We start from the raw sequence: 15,797 nt of genomic DNA, 5'->3' as shown, positions 1-15,797 counted from the left end.
GGATGCAGCCGTCTGAATCAGTTCTTCTAAAGTAATTCCTCCAACCATGCAACTGAATCAGAGTCAATGATGGGTATCTTCAGATGACTAAATATATTATCAAAAGCAGAGTGGTTGCTGGCTTGATTGGATTTATATAAGGAAATATAATAATCTTTAAAATGATAATTAATTAACTTGGGATCTGTTTTGTAACCCTGAAGGAGTTTGAATCTGTGAAATATGAGGAGAGGATCATTCTTGTCATAATTGTTAGGCCAGTAGCTTACCTGCCTTGTCCCCCTCTTCATAGTATTGATATCTGGATAATTTTCAGAGTTATCTCAGTATCCTCAGTTTTTCCTTGTGATCAATGTGTGAGATGATTTCCCCCCTTAGATATGCCTTTAGAGCTTCCCACAAAATAGAGGCTGAGACATCTGGAGTCTTATTCGTCGCTATGAAAAAATCTATTTGATTAGACACAAACTTCACAAAATGTAAATCCGACAGCATACAGATATTTAAGCACCATGGTGGACATGTCATCAAGCCTCCCAATACAATACAATTATTCATAATAACTGGAGCGTGGTCTGATATTACAATTATGTTATATGAACAAGACTGTACAGATGAAATTAGCCTTATACCGTATCTATCAGGAAATAGTCAATCCATGTAAATGTGTGATGAGCATGGGGAAAAAATTAATACTCTCTCCCAGACGGATTAAAAAATGCCAAGGATCAGACACGTTAAACTCCTCCATGAAAGACTGACACGTGCAGACTTGGAAGGCTTATTAAAGGGGTCATATAATGGTACATGCACTTTTTCAAGTTGATTGTACTGAAATGTGTGTTGGCTGTGCCTGTACACAACCATCCTATTATGATAAAAATCCATCCAGTGTTTTTGTTTTAATCTCCTTATATATTTTCCCCTGCCTCAAATCGAGCCGTTCGACCGTGTGACGTCACACGGTCGGACGCCCCTCCCAGGATTGTTGATTGACAGCAGTGTTTAAACACAGACCCGCCCTCGCTCGTGAGCGAGCTGTCAATCATAGTCCGTCATCATTGTTGATACACTGGAGCAGAATGACGCCTAAGTGATTGTGGTGTTCTGTTCTTCGGTGTAATAATGAACACAGCAGTCATTTTGATGTTCCTAAATCTGAACCGCTGAAGACGCAGTGGCTGAGTTTTGTTTACGATGGGAATATTCCCCACGAGCAACGTCAATGCGTTCATGTTTGCGCGAATCATTTTTCACCAGACTGCTTTATAAACGAGGGTCAGTATAAAGCTGGTTTTGCTAAGAAGGGGCGGGGTGACCAAAGCTCATTATCATTTAAAGTCATATGCACTGAAACGGCGTGCTGAAAACAGAGCTGTTTTTGAGCAGGTAAAATTAGTGTTTTCTTAAAATACTAATGAGAATTTTTAATAAAAGTATATTACAAAGTTTTCATTTAGACCCTAAAGATTCATATTAACTTGTACAAAAATGGCATTATATGACCCCTTTAAGTCTGACAGATGAGCGGTCGAGTTTAGGATTGATCCAGCAATTGAAATTACCACCCAAAATAAGAACGTATGAGGACATGTCAGGCAGCTTGGTGAATAATTGTCTGAAAAAATTATCATTATCTCAGTTTGGAGCATATATATTAGCAAGAGCAAAAGGGAAGTTATTGATCTTCCCTGTTACAATGACAAACCTCCCATTTGGGTCCGCTATAACATCAGAATGCACGAAAGCAACTGATCTATGTATAAGAATTGCTGCTCCCTCACCTGGCTTTACCCTGAAATGTAGAATGGTATACTTGACCAATCCATCCTATCCTTAACTGTAGGTGAATTTTTAAATGAGTTTCCTGGAGGTAAACTATCTGGGCCCCTAAGTGTTGGAGATGGTGTAACACCTTACTGGTTAATTTACTCCTTTACTGTTCCAAATTTTTAATTCCTCCTGCCAAGATGATTAATTATTTTAGGTTGTGTCATATCCGATGTGAATTATTGAATATATCAAGACATATTACTGACTGCAATATTTTATACATATAGTGTGTAGACCAAGTAAAGAAAAAAGGATGAAAAAAAACAAGCAAAGGCACACATACAGAGAACATATGAACTATAACAAAACCTTCCACCCACCCACCCCAGCAAAAGCATCTCCCCAAATGAGACACACGCATATCCCCTTAACACTCATAGGACTGCAGCCAACTAAATGCAGCCTGAGAGAAAGTCATATAGTGAATGATAATGAGCATAGCAGAATCAAAGCTCTCTTGACTAGAGAAAAGTCCCTGTCTATGTTGCCACACTAGACTTATATTGAAACAATTAACTAGATGAACTGGTATAATAAACTGAGAACTGAGGTCATAGTTGAAAGATAGATAATGACCAAGTAGATGGGCAAGCTGGCATTCATCATGTCCCATTACAGTTAATGTTGTTGTATTCAGTAGTGCCAGATAGGGGCTCTGCAACAGTGTTTAATAATAATAATAATAAAAAACCTAAAACCCTTAAACTTTTACTTTATATTTATATTTTTAGAATGTCTTCTAACCATAAGTTCTCTTATGTTTCACGTAACACTAGGGGCCTAAGAGACTCTGTTAAAATAAATTAAATCTTCCTTTTTTGTCACAATGAAGAAGCACAAAGTTTTCTTCTCCAAGAAACTCATTCTAATGACATGGATGAAAAATTCATTTGACCAAATACATTTTTGTCAAAGTACAAATACAGCAGGCGTTGCCATACTTTTAAACAATTTCCCTTCCCCCTCTGTCAAATGAGTCAGACATACAGTAGGGGAGACTGGGGTTACTTGTCACACTTTTGACCCCAGTACATTTTTCTCATTGCAGGTTCATATTTTTAATTTCTGTATATGTGATCCGGAATCATATAATTGTAAATAGTGATAACTATAAGTCTAGTATATAGACCTTATGAGGAATTAAATGTAGTTTCTCTAAACATTAAACAATACAGAACACATTAAATAGAACAATAACAGTAATAATAAATAAAAATGTTGACACAAAATCCACAATGTGTGCAAAGGCAACATGAAACATGTATAAATTTCAATGGTATGACACGACGGCAGCTGAAAGATAGAACACACAAAGAGTGACTGTTTCCTTTCTGAAGCCAAAAGCCACAGTCGGAAGTCAAATATTTATAGAAAATCTAGAAACATTTATATCCTCTTTTGTGGTACGTTTGTCTCTTTTCTCACCCAAGTAGCCTATATCTTAAAGGAATATTCTGGGTTCAATACAATTAAAGCTCAACAAAAAAGTTTGACTTGCCCCTCCTTTTCTTTAAAAAAACCTAATCTTGTTTCCAGTGAGGCACTTACAATGGAAGTGAAAGGGGACCATTCTTTTATGATAAAATACTATCTTTTTCAAAAGTATAGCCACAACACATGAACAGTATGTGTGTAAACATGATTTTAGTGTGATAAAGTAAAGATATAGCCAATTGTACAACTTGACAATGTAATGTCAACAAACCCTAAATTGACTGTAAAAATGACAATTTAAACAACTGTACAACCCAAATAATAGTTTTAATAAGTTTTAACAGAAGATTTAACATTAGTGCTTTTATAAAATTACAAGTTCCAGAAATTGTCCCCATTCACTTTCATTGTAAGTGCCGCACTGAAACCTTTATTTTATAGTTCCAGCAGTACATTCACATGTTACACACAAACCGATCAATAGCTGATTATTGCAAGCAAACAGCATTTTTGAATGTCTAATCTTATGTTTTTTCTTTTCTGTCTGCATGCTATCTTATTTGTGTCAAACTGTTGGCTTGTTGCACAACAGTATAGTGTTGTGATGATGTCATGCTGTTTGCATTCACATGCATTCACAGTGTTTCAAAAATGATTTGCAATGCCACAAACAAAGCCATTTAGAAAACACCATAATCTGAATGTTTGAAATATTTTACAAACATTAACTCTAGTATTATGCAAACAAATATTGTGGGTGTTGTCTCTGATGAAGGTCTAGATGCCGAAATGCGTTGGCAAAATAAAGATTTAATTATTCTCCACTCCACAAGTGCTGCTGGATTTCTTTTCAATTTTGTTATCACTGATGGGCTGTTTTCCTTGCTTTATCCAGTGTGTTATTGCATTTCCCTGACTGGGGGTGTTGCCTCTCTAATCCTTTTCTGATTGGTTGCCTCAGAGGTTTCGTGAGGTCAGCAACTTTGTGTGCAACTACCTCAGAAACAGATAGTGTTGAAGTTCTCTAGGATGTTATATTTGTGCTAAAAATGGGTCAGCCAATAATAGTAAAAGTTCATTGGTATTGTGAGACTTTTTATTAAGTCTTTAGTGAAAGTTTCTTGATTCCTTGATTGAAATCTATAAAATGTAAATTAATAAATTCCTAGAATGTTGTTTAATGCAAATTTCCATGAAAGGAGTTTTAGGGGGCTTTCACACTTGGTTCGATTGCCTGTTCCGAACCCGAGTTCGATTGCTCCCCCTCCCCCCTGCCCCCGATGGACTGTGTTCACATTATATATTTGTATCCGAACCGCGGTACGCTTGCGTCATCAAGCTGCAGCTGGTGCGTAATCGTGTTGCTTGATAACCGCGAAATGAAAAGGCGTCAAAATTCAATGAATAGACTTGCTCGGTTCACATTTGTTCTTCTTTTTTTAAACTTTGGTTTTGTTTTCAACATCAAGATACAGAAACACACTTGCGTCTGTCTGCCGCAAAAATACTGAAATCGTTCAAGGCAAGCAGAAATCATCTCTCTGCCTGCAGTGCGTGTGCGTCAATCCCGCTTTTCGTCAAGGTAAGTGTATACACACGCACACACGCACGAAAGTAAACCCTTTCTGCTCATTTTGAAAGTGACGCGTGAGACTGACGACCACATTATACGTCATCAATAGCGGTTCACTTCCACGGTTTGGTTCGATTGCGTTCATATCGGCAGCGAACCGTACTGGAGTTCACATGAACCGTACCCCACGAGTTCGGAAGACAGCGTTCACATCATCCAAACGAACCGAACTCTGACGTCATTCGAACCGGGGTGTGCACCAAAAGTGCTAGTGTGAAAGCCCCCTTAATCTAAGGACAAATTCCAGCATGTGTAAGTGATTTTCATTTGCGGAGAGTTGGGCTCTTTTACAATACTAATTAATGTATCAGTGAGTACAGTAGAAAAGCTGATGCCCAGTTATTAATTTATATTTGTCATAGCATAGGTTATGGAATAATACCACATTTGACAGTTTTTATATCTATTTATCCTATCATCATGTTCTAAACCCAAAATTGAAAATGCCATCTCAGATGTAAATGACATTCTTTATTCTGCAGAACACAAATGAAGATTTTTTTAAATAATATGTCAGCTCTGCAGGTCCATACAATTCAGGTGAATGGTGACCACAACTTTGAAGCTCCAAAAAGTACAAAAGTAATCCATATGACTAAAGCGGTTTAATCCATGTTTTCTAAAGCAATCTAATTGGTTTTGGGTAAGAACAAACCTAAATGTAACTCCTTTTTCACTATTAATCTTGCTATTGCAGTCTCTATTCACAATCATAATTTCAAGCTTGATTACAAGCTTGCAGAGAGCTAGATGGCACAATAGGAAGTGTAATCGCACTTGAAATCATGATTGCCAATGAGACAGCTGATGCCAAGATTTATAGTGAAAAAGGAGTTACAATAGGTTTGCAGCTTCTGAAGACAGATTAAACCACTGGAGACCTATGGATTACATTTATGCTTCCTTTGTGTTTTTAGGTGCCTCAATTTTGGTCAACATTCACCTGCAACATAAGTTTCTTCTAAAAATCTTCATTTGTATTTTGCAGAAGAAAGAAAGTCATACACATCTGGGATGGCATCAGCATAAGTAAATGATTAGAGAATTTTCATTTTTGGTTGAACAATCCCTGTTAGTCTGTCAGTGTATACTATCATATAAGAGCAGATGTCTAAACCTTTCTGCTCCAATTGTGATCTACTCTGAGAAAAAAGGAAAACTAACAGCTGGGTCACCATATGTCCTTCATTAAATAATTAAAGTATAAAGCATAAAACATATTTTTTTCTTCCCACAACATAACATACTGTAGATGTAGCATTAGGTCCACCCTCAGTTTGATAGCCAAATCAGTACAGATCTGCTCTTAGTGGGTGGAGATTTTACACTATAGGGTTAACACGTCCATTGGCAGCAGCCAACTAGAGGTTCAAGGTGTAGTGTGCAATAAGCAGCACACAAAGTCCAGATAAGCTAAATTATTGATTGTGTTTTTCTTTCCCTAGTGGATTTATTAATCGGGAAGTTAAGCGAGCTTGCAGTATTCAGGAGGTCTATCTCTGGCTTTGTCTCAGACCAGTGAACTAGCCTAGCTGTAGTACCTAGACAACATTTTTGTACCGTCCAGGTAGGCAGCTCACTGGGTTTTGAAACACAGCCTCACCTTTTGACTTAGTTCGGCATACCATACTATTCTTACTCTTTCTGCCGTATATAGTAGTGTGGGACCTAAAGTATGCTATTCTGAACAGACTGTTGGCGAGGAGACAACTTTTAGCACGCTACGGAGAGTTGTTTAGCAACAGATAACCAACCATAAACTGCCTCAGCGCTTATTCCATAAAATATTCATACGCTTGTACTGACATAGAAACTTTCACGCATTGATTCGTTATGGCGTCAAATGGAAAGTTAAAAATAACAAGCATTGAGGACACTGATAGCGCACGGACAGACAAGACGAAGCAGGCAGCGAGTTGTTCGGCCCCCCGCCCTGAACTATAAATGAATAACCTCCTAAATATGCAAATGGCAAAGTTAACAAACCTGAACAACCCCAAAGTATGAGTGTGAAACACGCAGCAACCCAGGGATTAGAATGGCATTTGGTTAACAGCGCTCTCTGAGTTTCTTTCACGCATCTGCAGTTCTGACGTTTACCACAGCTGTGTTCCTCCGACATGCAAGCAAACGGCCACATTTGACCACGTTAGTCTTTTTTTTAATTTTTTTTTATCGTATCTAACGGTTGGGTCGTCGCACTTTTACATAAGCGTTTCATAAACAGAGGATATCCACGCTTTCAGTAAGTGCTTGTGGTTTTATTGTATGTGGGTAGCACTAACAGTGTGAAGTTACTACTACTACTAAACTACCTCACCCGCTTAACACGCTGACTGTTTGATGTTTATGTCTGTTTCACTCCTGTTATCTAATGCATGTTTGAAATGTTGCCAGCTGCATGTGTATTTGAAAGGTAGATGATTGTTTTTCTACGTTTGCTGCTCTTCGTGTAGTTTTCTACTGGATGACTATAAGTTTGTTTGCTTAGTTGAAATGCAAATCAATCTTAAGAAAAAAAAAAACCCCGAAGCAATACATAGTCAGACTTTGAAACAGATTCTGCATGTGGGGCGTAAAAAAAAAATCTGTCATAAAAAAAAAAATAGTTATTTAAAAACGAAAACCATATTTTTATGGTGTTGACCATAAAGGGTTAAATTGACATTTCAAGCTGTGACCGCTGTGTGGCATATGTTATACTTCTAAAACCATATTAAACTAACAAAAACAAAAAAATCTGATTCTTGCATGATTATTATTATTATTATTATTATACAAGCCGTTTTTTATGACCTCTTATTAATTGAGATTTCATGGAAATATGTACATGACCAATTTCGCTTGTCAGGCAGCAGGATGATTGAAAAGAATGGCAAATATGCAAAATGGTAAAAAAACGTAAAATAAATCGTTACCAGTTATAGCACCTCGGTACACATTCCCTTAAACATTCATATTCTTTTTAACCTAGAATCTTCTTGAAATTGTAATTCAAATGGTAAAATATATGTTAAAGAAATAGTTCACCAACAAATTATAGTTCTGTCATGGTTTACTCGTCATTGTTTACTCACCCTCGTGCCATCCCAGATGTGTATGACTTTCTTCTGCTGAACACAAAGATTTTTTGAAGAATATCTCAGCTTTGTTGTGCCATAAAATGCAAGTGAATGGTGTCTAAAACTTTGAAGCTTGATAAAGCACATAAACGCAGCTTTAAAGTAATCCATTAGACTCATGTGATTTAATCCATGTCTTCTGAATCGATCCAAATGGTTTTGGGTGAGAACAAGCCAGAATATAAATAAAATGTCACTATTAATCTTGAGCAGTCTCATTGGCAATCAAGATTTCAAGCTTCATTACACCACTACATGGATTAAACCGCTGTAGTTTTATGGATTGCTTTTGTGCTGCCTTTATGTGATTTTTGGTGCTTCAAATTTCTGGCCACCATTCACTTTAATTGTATGGACCTACAGAGCTTAAATATTCTTCTAAAAATCTTCATTTTGTGAAGAAGAAACAAAATCATACATATCTGGGATGGCATGAGGGTGAGTAAATTGTGAGAGAATTTTTCATTTCTGGGTGAAATATACTTTTCTTGTCATGTTTATGTCAGCTACTCAGTAAAAATCTTTAATAAGTCAGAATAGCCTGTATTTTTCAGCACTCAAAAATTTCTTTAAAACAATCCCTTTCGCTTGTCTGCTTTTTAAAATGTCAAGCAGACATGGGAATATTAGGCCCTTTCCCACTGCAAGTAGCCAGTTTTAGGTACTTTTCCCTGGGTCTAGTCCTTTTTGTCATTTTCTGTGAACCTGTGGAATTATAGTTCCTCTAAGCCATTTTAGAGGACATTTCTGGCTCCCACTCTTGGGTCGATGCTTTTTGGGGTGTAGAGGGTCTATGGAAGGTGCTGCAGCCTTATGATTGGTCAAAAACCTATGATGCACACAAACCTATGAGATTCCATCTCTAATATTATGTTACCTAGTGTGGCAGTAAAGCGGAAGCAGAAACCTGTAGCGGAAGCACTGAGGCAAGGCTCTCGGGAGCGTGCATAAATGTCACATTCTATCACATGAAAATCAGTTTCAGGCTTTAATACCTTGGAAGTCTGGGAAGGGCTCCGTTTTTAAGTCACGTTACAAGCCGTTCACACATAAAAAAAAAAGGTGAGTATTACATGAAAATGTTTACATATTGCACCTTTAATTGATTAGGCAGTTGCCTAGTGCCTACATTTTCGGATGCAGCTTGAAGTTTGTTTTAAACAGCCCTAACAAATGTGTAGCTCTGATCCCGGCATCCTCTGATGGTGTTGTTGAATCGCATGTGCAATCAGCGCCACAAGAAAAATGGTCGATTCTTGATGTCGTCACTATGAGGTTACTTTTGTTAGTGCGAATGCAAGTGGGGAAAATCTCCTTGGTTGTCACATTCCTCTTAAGAGTTTTCATCGAGAAAGTTACTAAGGAAAAATAACTGGAACTGTAGTTGGGAAAGGGGCTATTCTTTTCTAAGCTATTTAAAAAAACAAAAGTGGGCCTAGCACTGAACCCTGGGGCACTCCTTAATAAGCCATGATCATTATGTAATAATGTTTTGTGTTTGTGGTTTTATAATGGTTTAGGGGCTATGGCCTTCTTGGGAGCTACAGTGTGGAGGGTTATGGCATGCCGGCAGCCCCTCTCACACCTCTGTCGTGCCACCACACGCTGTTATAGCTCCCAGTCTACGCAGACCACTGAGAAGAGCGTTCCCTATGAGAAGACCCTGAAACAGGAGGATGGAATCCGTGGACCCACCAAACCCCTACCAAAGTCTGCAGATGTTGTGGTGATTGGTGGAGGAAGCCTGGGTTGCCAGACCCTCTACCATCTGTGTAAAATGGGCATGACCAATGTTGTTCTGCTAGAGAGGGACAGGCTGACTGCTGGCACCACCTGGCACACAGCAGGTATAAAAGATATAGAAGTGTTTTTCAGTGTGCACTCTGTGATCAGAGAGTTTGCTGTGTAGTTTCTTCATGCATTTAGAAAAAATATTTTGTGTTTAATTATTGATGATTGTTGTAAATTCTAAGAGAAACCTTTAATCTAGGCAGCAAATCTGGATTTATATCCCATTTGCACAGTTCAAGAGTTTTCTCAATGAATGGGTTTTAGAGCATGAATTGAGTCACAGCCAAATCAAAGTCTTTGGGCTTAGTCCTTAAAGTTTGTCAAATACAAATGAGCTGCACCTCGTCATAGCTTGTGCTAGTTTTTTTACATGATCCAGCCTGCATTTTGTGTTTTAGTTTGAATGAGCAACTAATTCTTCTACCCTTTCACAGGACTTTTGTGGCAGTTGAGGCCGAGTGATACTGAGGTGGAGCTGTTGGCTCACACGCGCAATGTGATTAGCTCAGAACTAGAGGAGGAGACGGGCCTTGAGACGGGCTGGATCCAAAATGGAGGCTTGTTCATTGCTTCAAACAAGCAGCGATTGGACGAGTATAAAAGGCTAATGTCGGTATGTCACATATGCTAAACCACACAAATTAAAGATACATTTGTTTTTTTTTACTAAAAATTGTTTTGTTTTTTAGTCTTACGCATAAAACCAATATTGGCTTTTAAATAATAACATGACCTATTTATAGCATGCACTTTTATTTTGTTGGGACTTAACAGTGTGATGGAAAAGACAGCAAGTGCAGAACCAAATTAGAATAGATTTGAACACTGCTTTGGCCTTTGTTAGAAATCAACAAAATAATTCTTGTCTTGAAAGTCCGGTGTAAGCTACTGAATGCTGAGCATGGCATTTACATATAAATGTGTCAAATTAACTTTGTGATAATTGTTAATGATTTTTATAATGGTAAATATGTAAGGCATAATGTCAAGTCAATTGTTCATTATCACAAACTAAACCCAGAAAGGTTGATCAGGACCTGGATACAAAGTGGAGGGGTTTATTTTCCATCTATAATGACCGTACATTATAACACTTATTGCAGCATGGCTACTACAAATACATACAGGAAATAAGATATGAAATATTGATTTGAGTTCAAATTATTTTATTACAAGAAAAGAAAGAGACAGTAGAGTGATATGAGAGACATAAAACAAACACTATGTAGGAAATCTGTTTCCTGGGACAACTGTCAATTCTACAGTTTAACGGCCATTATATACAAATGTCCAACTTCGGAATGCTACAACTGACCAATCAGAATCAAGTTTTCAATGGGTAATGTACAAAATGTAACTGATTACATATTATTTGACATGAGTCTGACGTGTTCTAATGAAGTGACATTATGTTTTTCTATTTCAGTTGGGTAAAGCCTACGGCATTGAGTCATACGTCCTGTCGCCAGCTGAGACCAAAGATCTGTATCCTCTGATGAATGTGAAAGATCTTTATGGCACACTCTATGTTCCTAAAGATGGCACCATGGACCCAGCTGGCACCTGCACCACCCTCTCTAGAGCAGCTACTGCACGGGGAGCCACTGTACGTATCCATGAGCTTCTTTACTATTTGTGATTATTTAATTATTCTGTAATGTAAATATGAGTCACAGGAGAATGAATAATAGTATGTAGACAGCGCTTATGTGTCCAAAGCTGAAAAAAACAAAACAAACAAGAATCAATTAATGAATAACTTAAAAAATGTAATGCCATGTAACCACTGAGGAAAGAATTAAAGTACACAGCTGTAACATTCATAGGATGGGCAAGGAGGAGGCAGGAACCGGATGAGCATTCGACGTAAACCTTTTAATGACACAAAGGAACTTCCTCTTCCTCGTCAGAATATCCCCAACGCTGATTCTGACATGACTTACCCCCCTCCTGGAGGGGAAGCATTGCCCTTTCGGCCGTCCTTCCACCTGCTGGTCTTCCCCACCTCCTGGGAATCTAAATAGTGGAGGACGGGAGAGGAGAGAGAGAAAGAAAAAAAACTCTCCACCTGACGGATGGCAGTGGGCTTCTCCACCTCCAGGCAGATGTAAACGGCTCCTCCCTGCGGCCGGAAGTGGCTCCTCTATATCCTGGCGACCAGCAACGGCTCCTCCGTTTATGGCAAACCACTCCAGTAACACCAGAACGTACCTCCTCGGTGTTGCAACCCTCTATCAGCGGCAAGGGCACTCCGACAGCACATCACTCCTTCCTCTTAGGTTTCGGCACCAATATAAGGTGTTCATAAAATGGACAAGGAGGAGGTGGGAACCAGTTGAGCAGTCAACATAAACTTTTAAATGACACAGGAACATTAGGAACATAAAACATATAGGCCACGTGCATCTCTCTCTCTCTCTCTCTCTCTCTCTCTCTCTCTCTCTCTCTCTCTCTCTCTCTCTCTCTCTTTTCTCTCTCTCTCTCAAACTGGTGTCCCCGGGTCCTCTATCCCTCTCCCGGCTGATTCAGCGCTGTGGGTCCATCGTTACGGCCCGACCACGTTGTCGTCACAACAACTTAATCATTCATTTTAAAACAAGTAAAAAAAACCTACTTTTTCACTGTAATTTTTTACAAAAAGTTTAAAGTCAATAATAACAAGAAGTTTTCTCAGTATTACACAATAAATAGATGTTGAATAAAATGTGCCATTTTATACAAATGTCAACATATTTTATTCACATTCATTCTTGAAGGTATGTGAAAAAAGTATAAAAATGACTTTTTTTTCATAGAAGAGGTGTTATTTGAATAAATGTTTTGTATGAATTGCATTTTTAAGGATTTTTAAATAATTTAATAAATCTATAAAAACAAATTGGATCACAACCAAAGAGTTGATTTTAAGATCAAACATGGAGTTTATTTGAATTGTACATTTTTTTTAATTAATTCTAACTCTTAACACTAACTCTCATTGCCTCTCTATCAGAATAAAATTATCCATTAAGAACTGAAAAATATGAGTAGGACTTTTTTATCTTGTACACGCAGAGTATAATTACCTTTCGGTGCTTTGATTCCATGCTCCATTTGTCAGATAGCGTTAAACATACAGTAGCTATTGGAGCAACAAGGGGCAGCATTACACAAAAGCAAACGTTTTTATTTACTGATACATTGCAGAAATAACCTATTCACTGTGAGCCATGATTAAGACATAGTTCACCCCAAAATGGAAATTCTGTCATTTACCTACCCTCATGTAGTTCTAAACCCATATGACTTTCTTCTATGGAAGACAATGGAGATTTTTTAAAGAAACCTAAACGTGTCCTAAAAGTAGCCATTGCGACTTGTACATCATATTCCAAGTCTTCTGATGTCATACAATCACATTTTATAATGAACAGTATAGTATAATGACTAAAATTAAAGTCGTTTTTTACCCTCAAATCAAATTGAAACTATCAACTGCTATCATATGGAAATCAATGATTGTGTCATTCTTTAAAATGGGCACTGTGTTTTTTATATGTACTGTTAGAATCGAGATGAGATAGAACAGGATAGTTTGAGGCTTAAACTATCCTGTTCTGAGTAAATTGGTCAGTGGTATGGTTTAAGCTGTGACTGAATATATGAAGCACATTAGTAAAATTAATGAATAACCTTTTTTGATTGTAGGTGATAGAGAACTGTCCAGTGACTGGTATCCAGGTGAAGACTGATGATTTGGGAGTGAAGAGAGTGAAAGCAGTTGAAACTCCTCACGGGATAATCCAAACACCTTGTGTGGTCAACTGTGCAGGTCAGAATAACAAACTTGCCATGTCTCCACCAGAAGAGGGCAGTCAATGACAGTGAAATGCCATCTTCAAGACCGTTCAACCACATGCTCTTGTAAAAGCAAACATTGTTTATTGACTGATGTCAAATATCACCTCTTATTTAATTAAATAATCCACTCTTACAATTAATAGCCATTATTTAATTATTCTTGCCTCACCTGATCTTTAAACTTTACAACATAATGTAACCAGTCATTGCAAAGTTCATGATATCATTTGCTGTTTAGCCAATCGATAATTAGTTCATCACATGATGCAACATAATTCTTATCGTATATAAAACCTTTATTAGGTGTCTGGGCCACTAAGCTGGGTAAAATGGCAGGTGTGAATGTTCCTTTGGTAGCCATGCACCATGCTTATGTCGTCACAGAGAGAATCGAGGGAATTCAGGTAACCACCTTGTTTTAATGCTCCGCTACTAAAATTTGCATGCTGTCCATTTTAGTATTGTGTCAAATCAATTTCACTTCTTTTCTTAAAGTAATAGTTCACCCAAAAATGAAAATTCTCACATCATTTATGCACCCTCATGCCATCCTAGATGTGTGACTTTCTTTCTTCTACAAAACACAAATTATGATTTTTAAAAGAATATTTCAGCTCTGTAGGTCCATACAATGCAAGTGAATGGGTGCCAACATTTTGAAGCACCAAAAAGCATAAAGGCCTTTACAACTCTAGTGGTTTAATCCAGATTTTCAGAAGTGATATGAAAGGACTCTTTCACTTGCATTGTGTGGAACAAAAGAGCTGAGAAATTCTTCTAAAAATCTTAATTTGTTTTCAGCAGATGAAAGAAAGTCATACACATCTGGGATGGCATGAGGGTGAGTAAATGAAGAGAGATTTTTCATTTTTGGGTGAATTATTCCTTTAATAGTTACCCAAAAATGTAAATACTGTCATAAATTACTCTTGTGACTGATGACTTTTTCTTATGCATAACACAAGTGGAGATGTTTTAATGAATATTGGGGTCTGTCTCTTCGTTATAATGGCAGTGGATGGTGCCTCACTCTAAAGCTTAAAAAGGGCCCAAAAGGACCATAAAAGTAATCCATGCGACTTGTACATGATATTCCAAGTCTTCAGAAGACATACAATAGATTTTGTTGAGAAACTCATAATGCATTTTTCAATGAATATCTTGAGGCCTGCTGCACATCCATGAGCACTATTAGAGAAGCTAGTCTGTAGTGACATGCGTGTTCACGCGAGAACTTGCAATCATTAGCACTAAAACAATGCAAATTCTCACGTGAACTCGCTTAAATCGCATTTTACTCATAAAATGATACCTATCATCTGAATTGTGTTGAAAAGACAGACCGGAATATTCATTAAATATTTTCTTTTTATGTTCCACAAAGTCATACAGGTTTGGAACAACATGAGGGTGAGTAAATGATGACAGATTTTTCAAATTTGGGTGTACTATTTTTTTAAATGAGAGAAAGCAATGAGAAAAGCAGGAAAAGAATGAGCATGTGCTTTTATTATGAATAACCACATATACAGAAATAGTCACCATTTATGTTAAACTCTTGTGAGGATTACTACTACAACGTTTACTTACAAAACTTCATTGTGTTGACTGACAGCCTAGCACATCTTGGCAGGCCATTAATTTACAGTAAACACAGTCAGTTGTGTCTTAAGCCAGATTCACTGTGTTGTGTCTGTCCATCTCTTGTACCTTTTGTCTCTCTGCTCTCGGTTTAATCTGTCTTTTTGCACGATGGGAGTCCTAATGCATTCTGTAAAAGCATGTATTATGCAACACTGTGCTTAGTTTGATGCATGGTGGATAGAAGGTGTTTTATGTGTCATCTTTTAAACTGAAGTGATGAAATGTGATTGTGAAACTGATAGACTGATTTGCTCTTGAGAGATTGTGAAATCTTGTTGGGCAGAGAATGTTTTTTTTTAAGCTTACAAACAAGCAGTAGACATATCAAAATACACAGTAGACATATCACTCTACACTGTGATTATTGCAACATACAGTGAAATCTAATAGTAATGTTTAGTATTGCTATATGTTTGGTGCAAAAGATTTTATCCACCCTTTTATTTTTTTTAATGACATTATGAGCTTTTCTTTTGCAAACCTTTTGAAGTGATGTAATA

At 37.4% G+C, this 15,797-nt stretch overlaps 1 protein-coding gene across 2 annotated transcripts in view; it reads left to right on the top strand.

The window, feature by feature from the left end:
* Window positions 1-6,286: 6,286 nt before the first annotated feature.
* Window positions 6,287-15,797, top strand: part of LOC127635424 (sarcosine dehydrogenase, mitochondrial-like) — a 79,140-nt gene continuing 69,629 nt past the window's right edge. Inside the window, exons 1-6 of one of the 2 annotated variants that reach the window (XM_052115467.1) lie at window positions 6,287-6,467; window positions 9,543-9,869; window positions 10,248-10,426; window positions 11,240-11,419; window positions 13,501-13,624; window positions 13,957-14,057. In XM_052115467.1, coding sequence (XP_051971427.1) covers window positions 9,548-9,869; window positions 10,248-10,426; window positions 11,240-11,419; window positions 13,501-13,624; window positions 13,957-14,057 — 906 coding nt within the window. In that variant the 5' untranslated portion in view covers window positions 6,287-6,467; window positions 9,543-9,547. Of the gene's footprint in view, window positions 6,468-6,892; window positions 7,146-9,542; window positions 9,870-10,247; window positions 10,427-11,239; window positions 11,420-13,500; window positions 13,625-13,956; window positions 14,058-15,797 lie in introns of those variants that run through there. The other variant, XM_052115466.1, reaches the window with a different exon arrangement.

Source organism: Xyrauchen texanus, chromosome 43 (genome assembly GCF_025860055.1).
Source record: "Xyrauchen texanus isolate HMW12.3.18 chromosome 43, RBS_HiC_50CHRs, whole genome shotgun sequence".
Lineage (NCBI taxonomy): Eukaryota > Metazoa > Chordata > Actinopteri > Cypriniformes > Catostomidae > Xyrauchen > Xyrauchen texanus.
The sequence above is the reverse complement of the archived record's forward strand: the minus strand, read 5'-3'. Positions and strand labels throughout refer to the sequence as shown.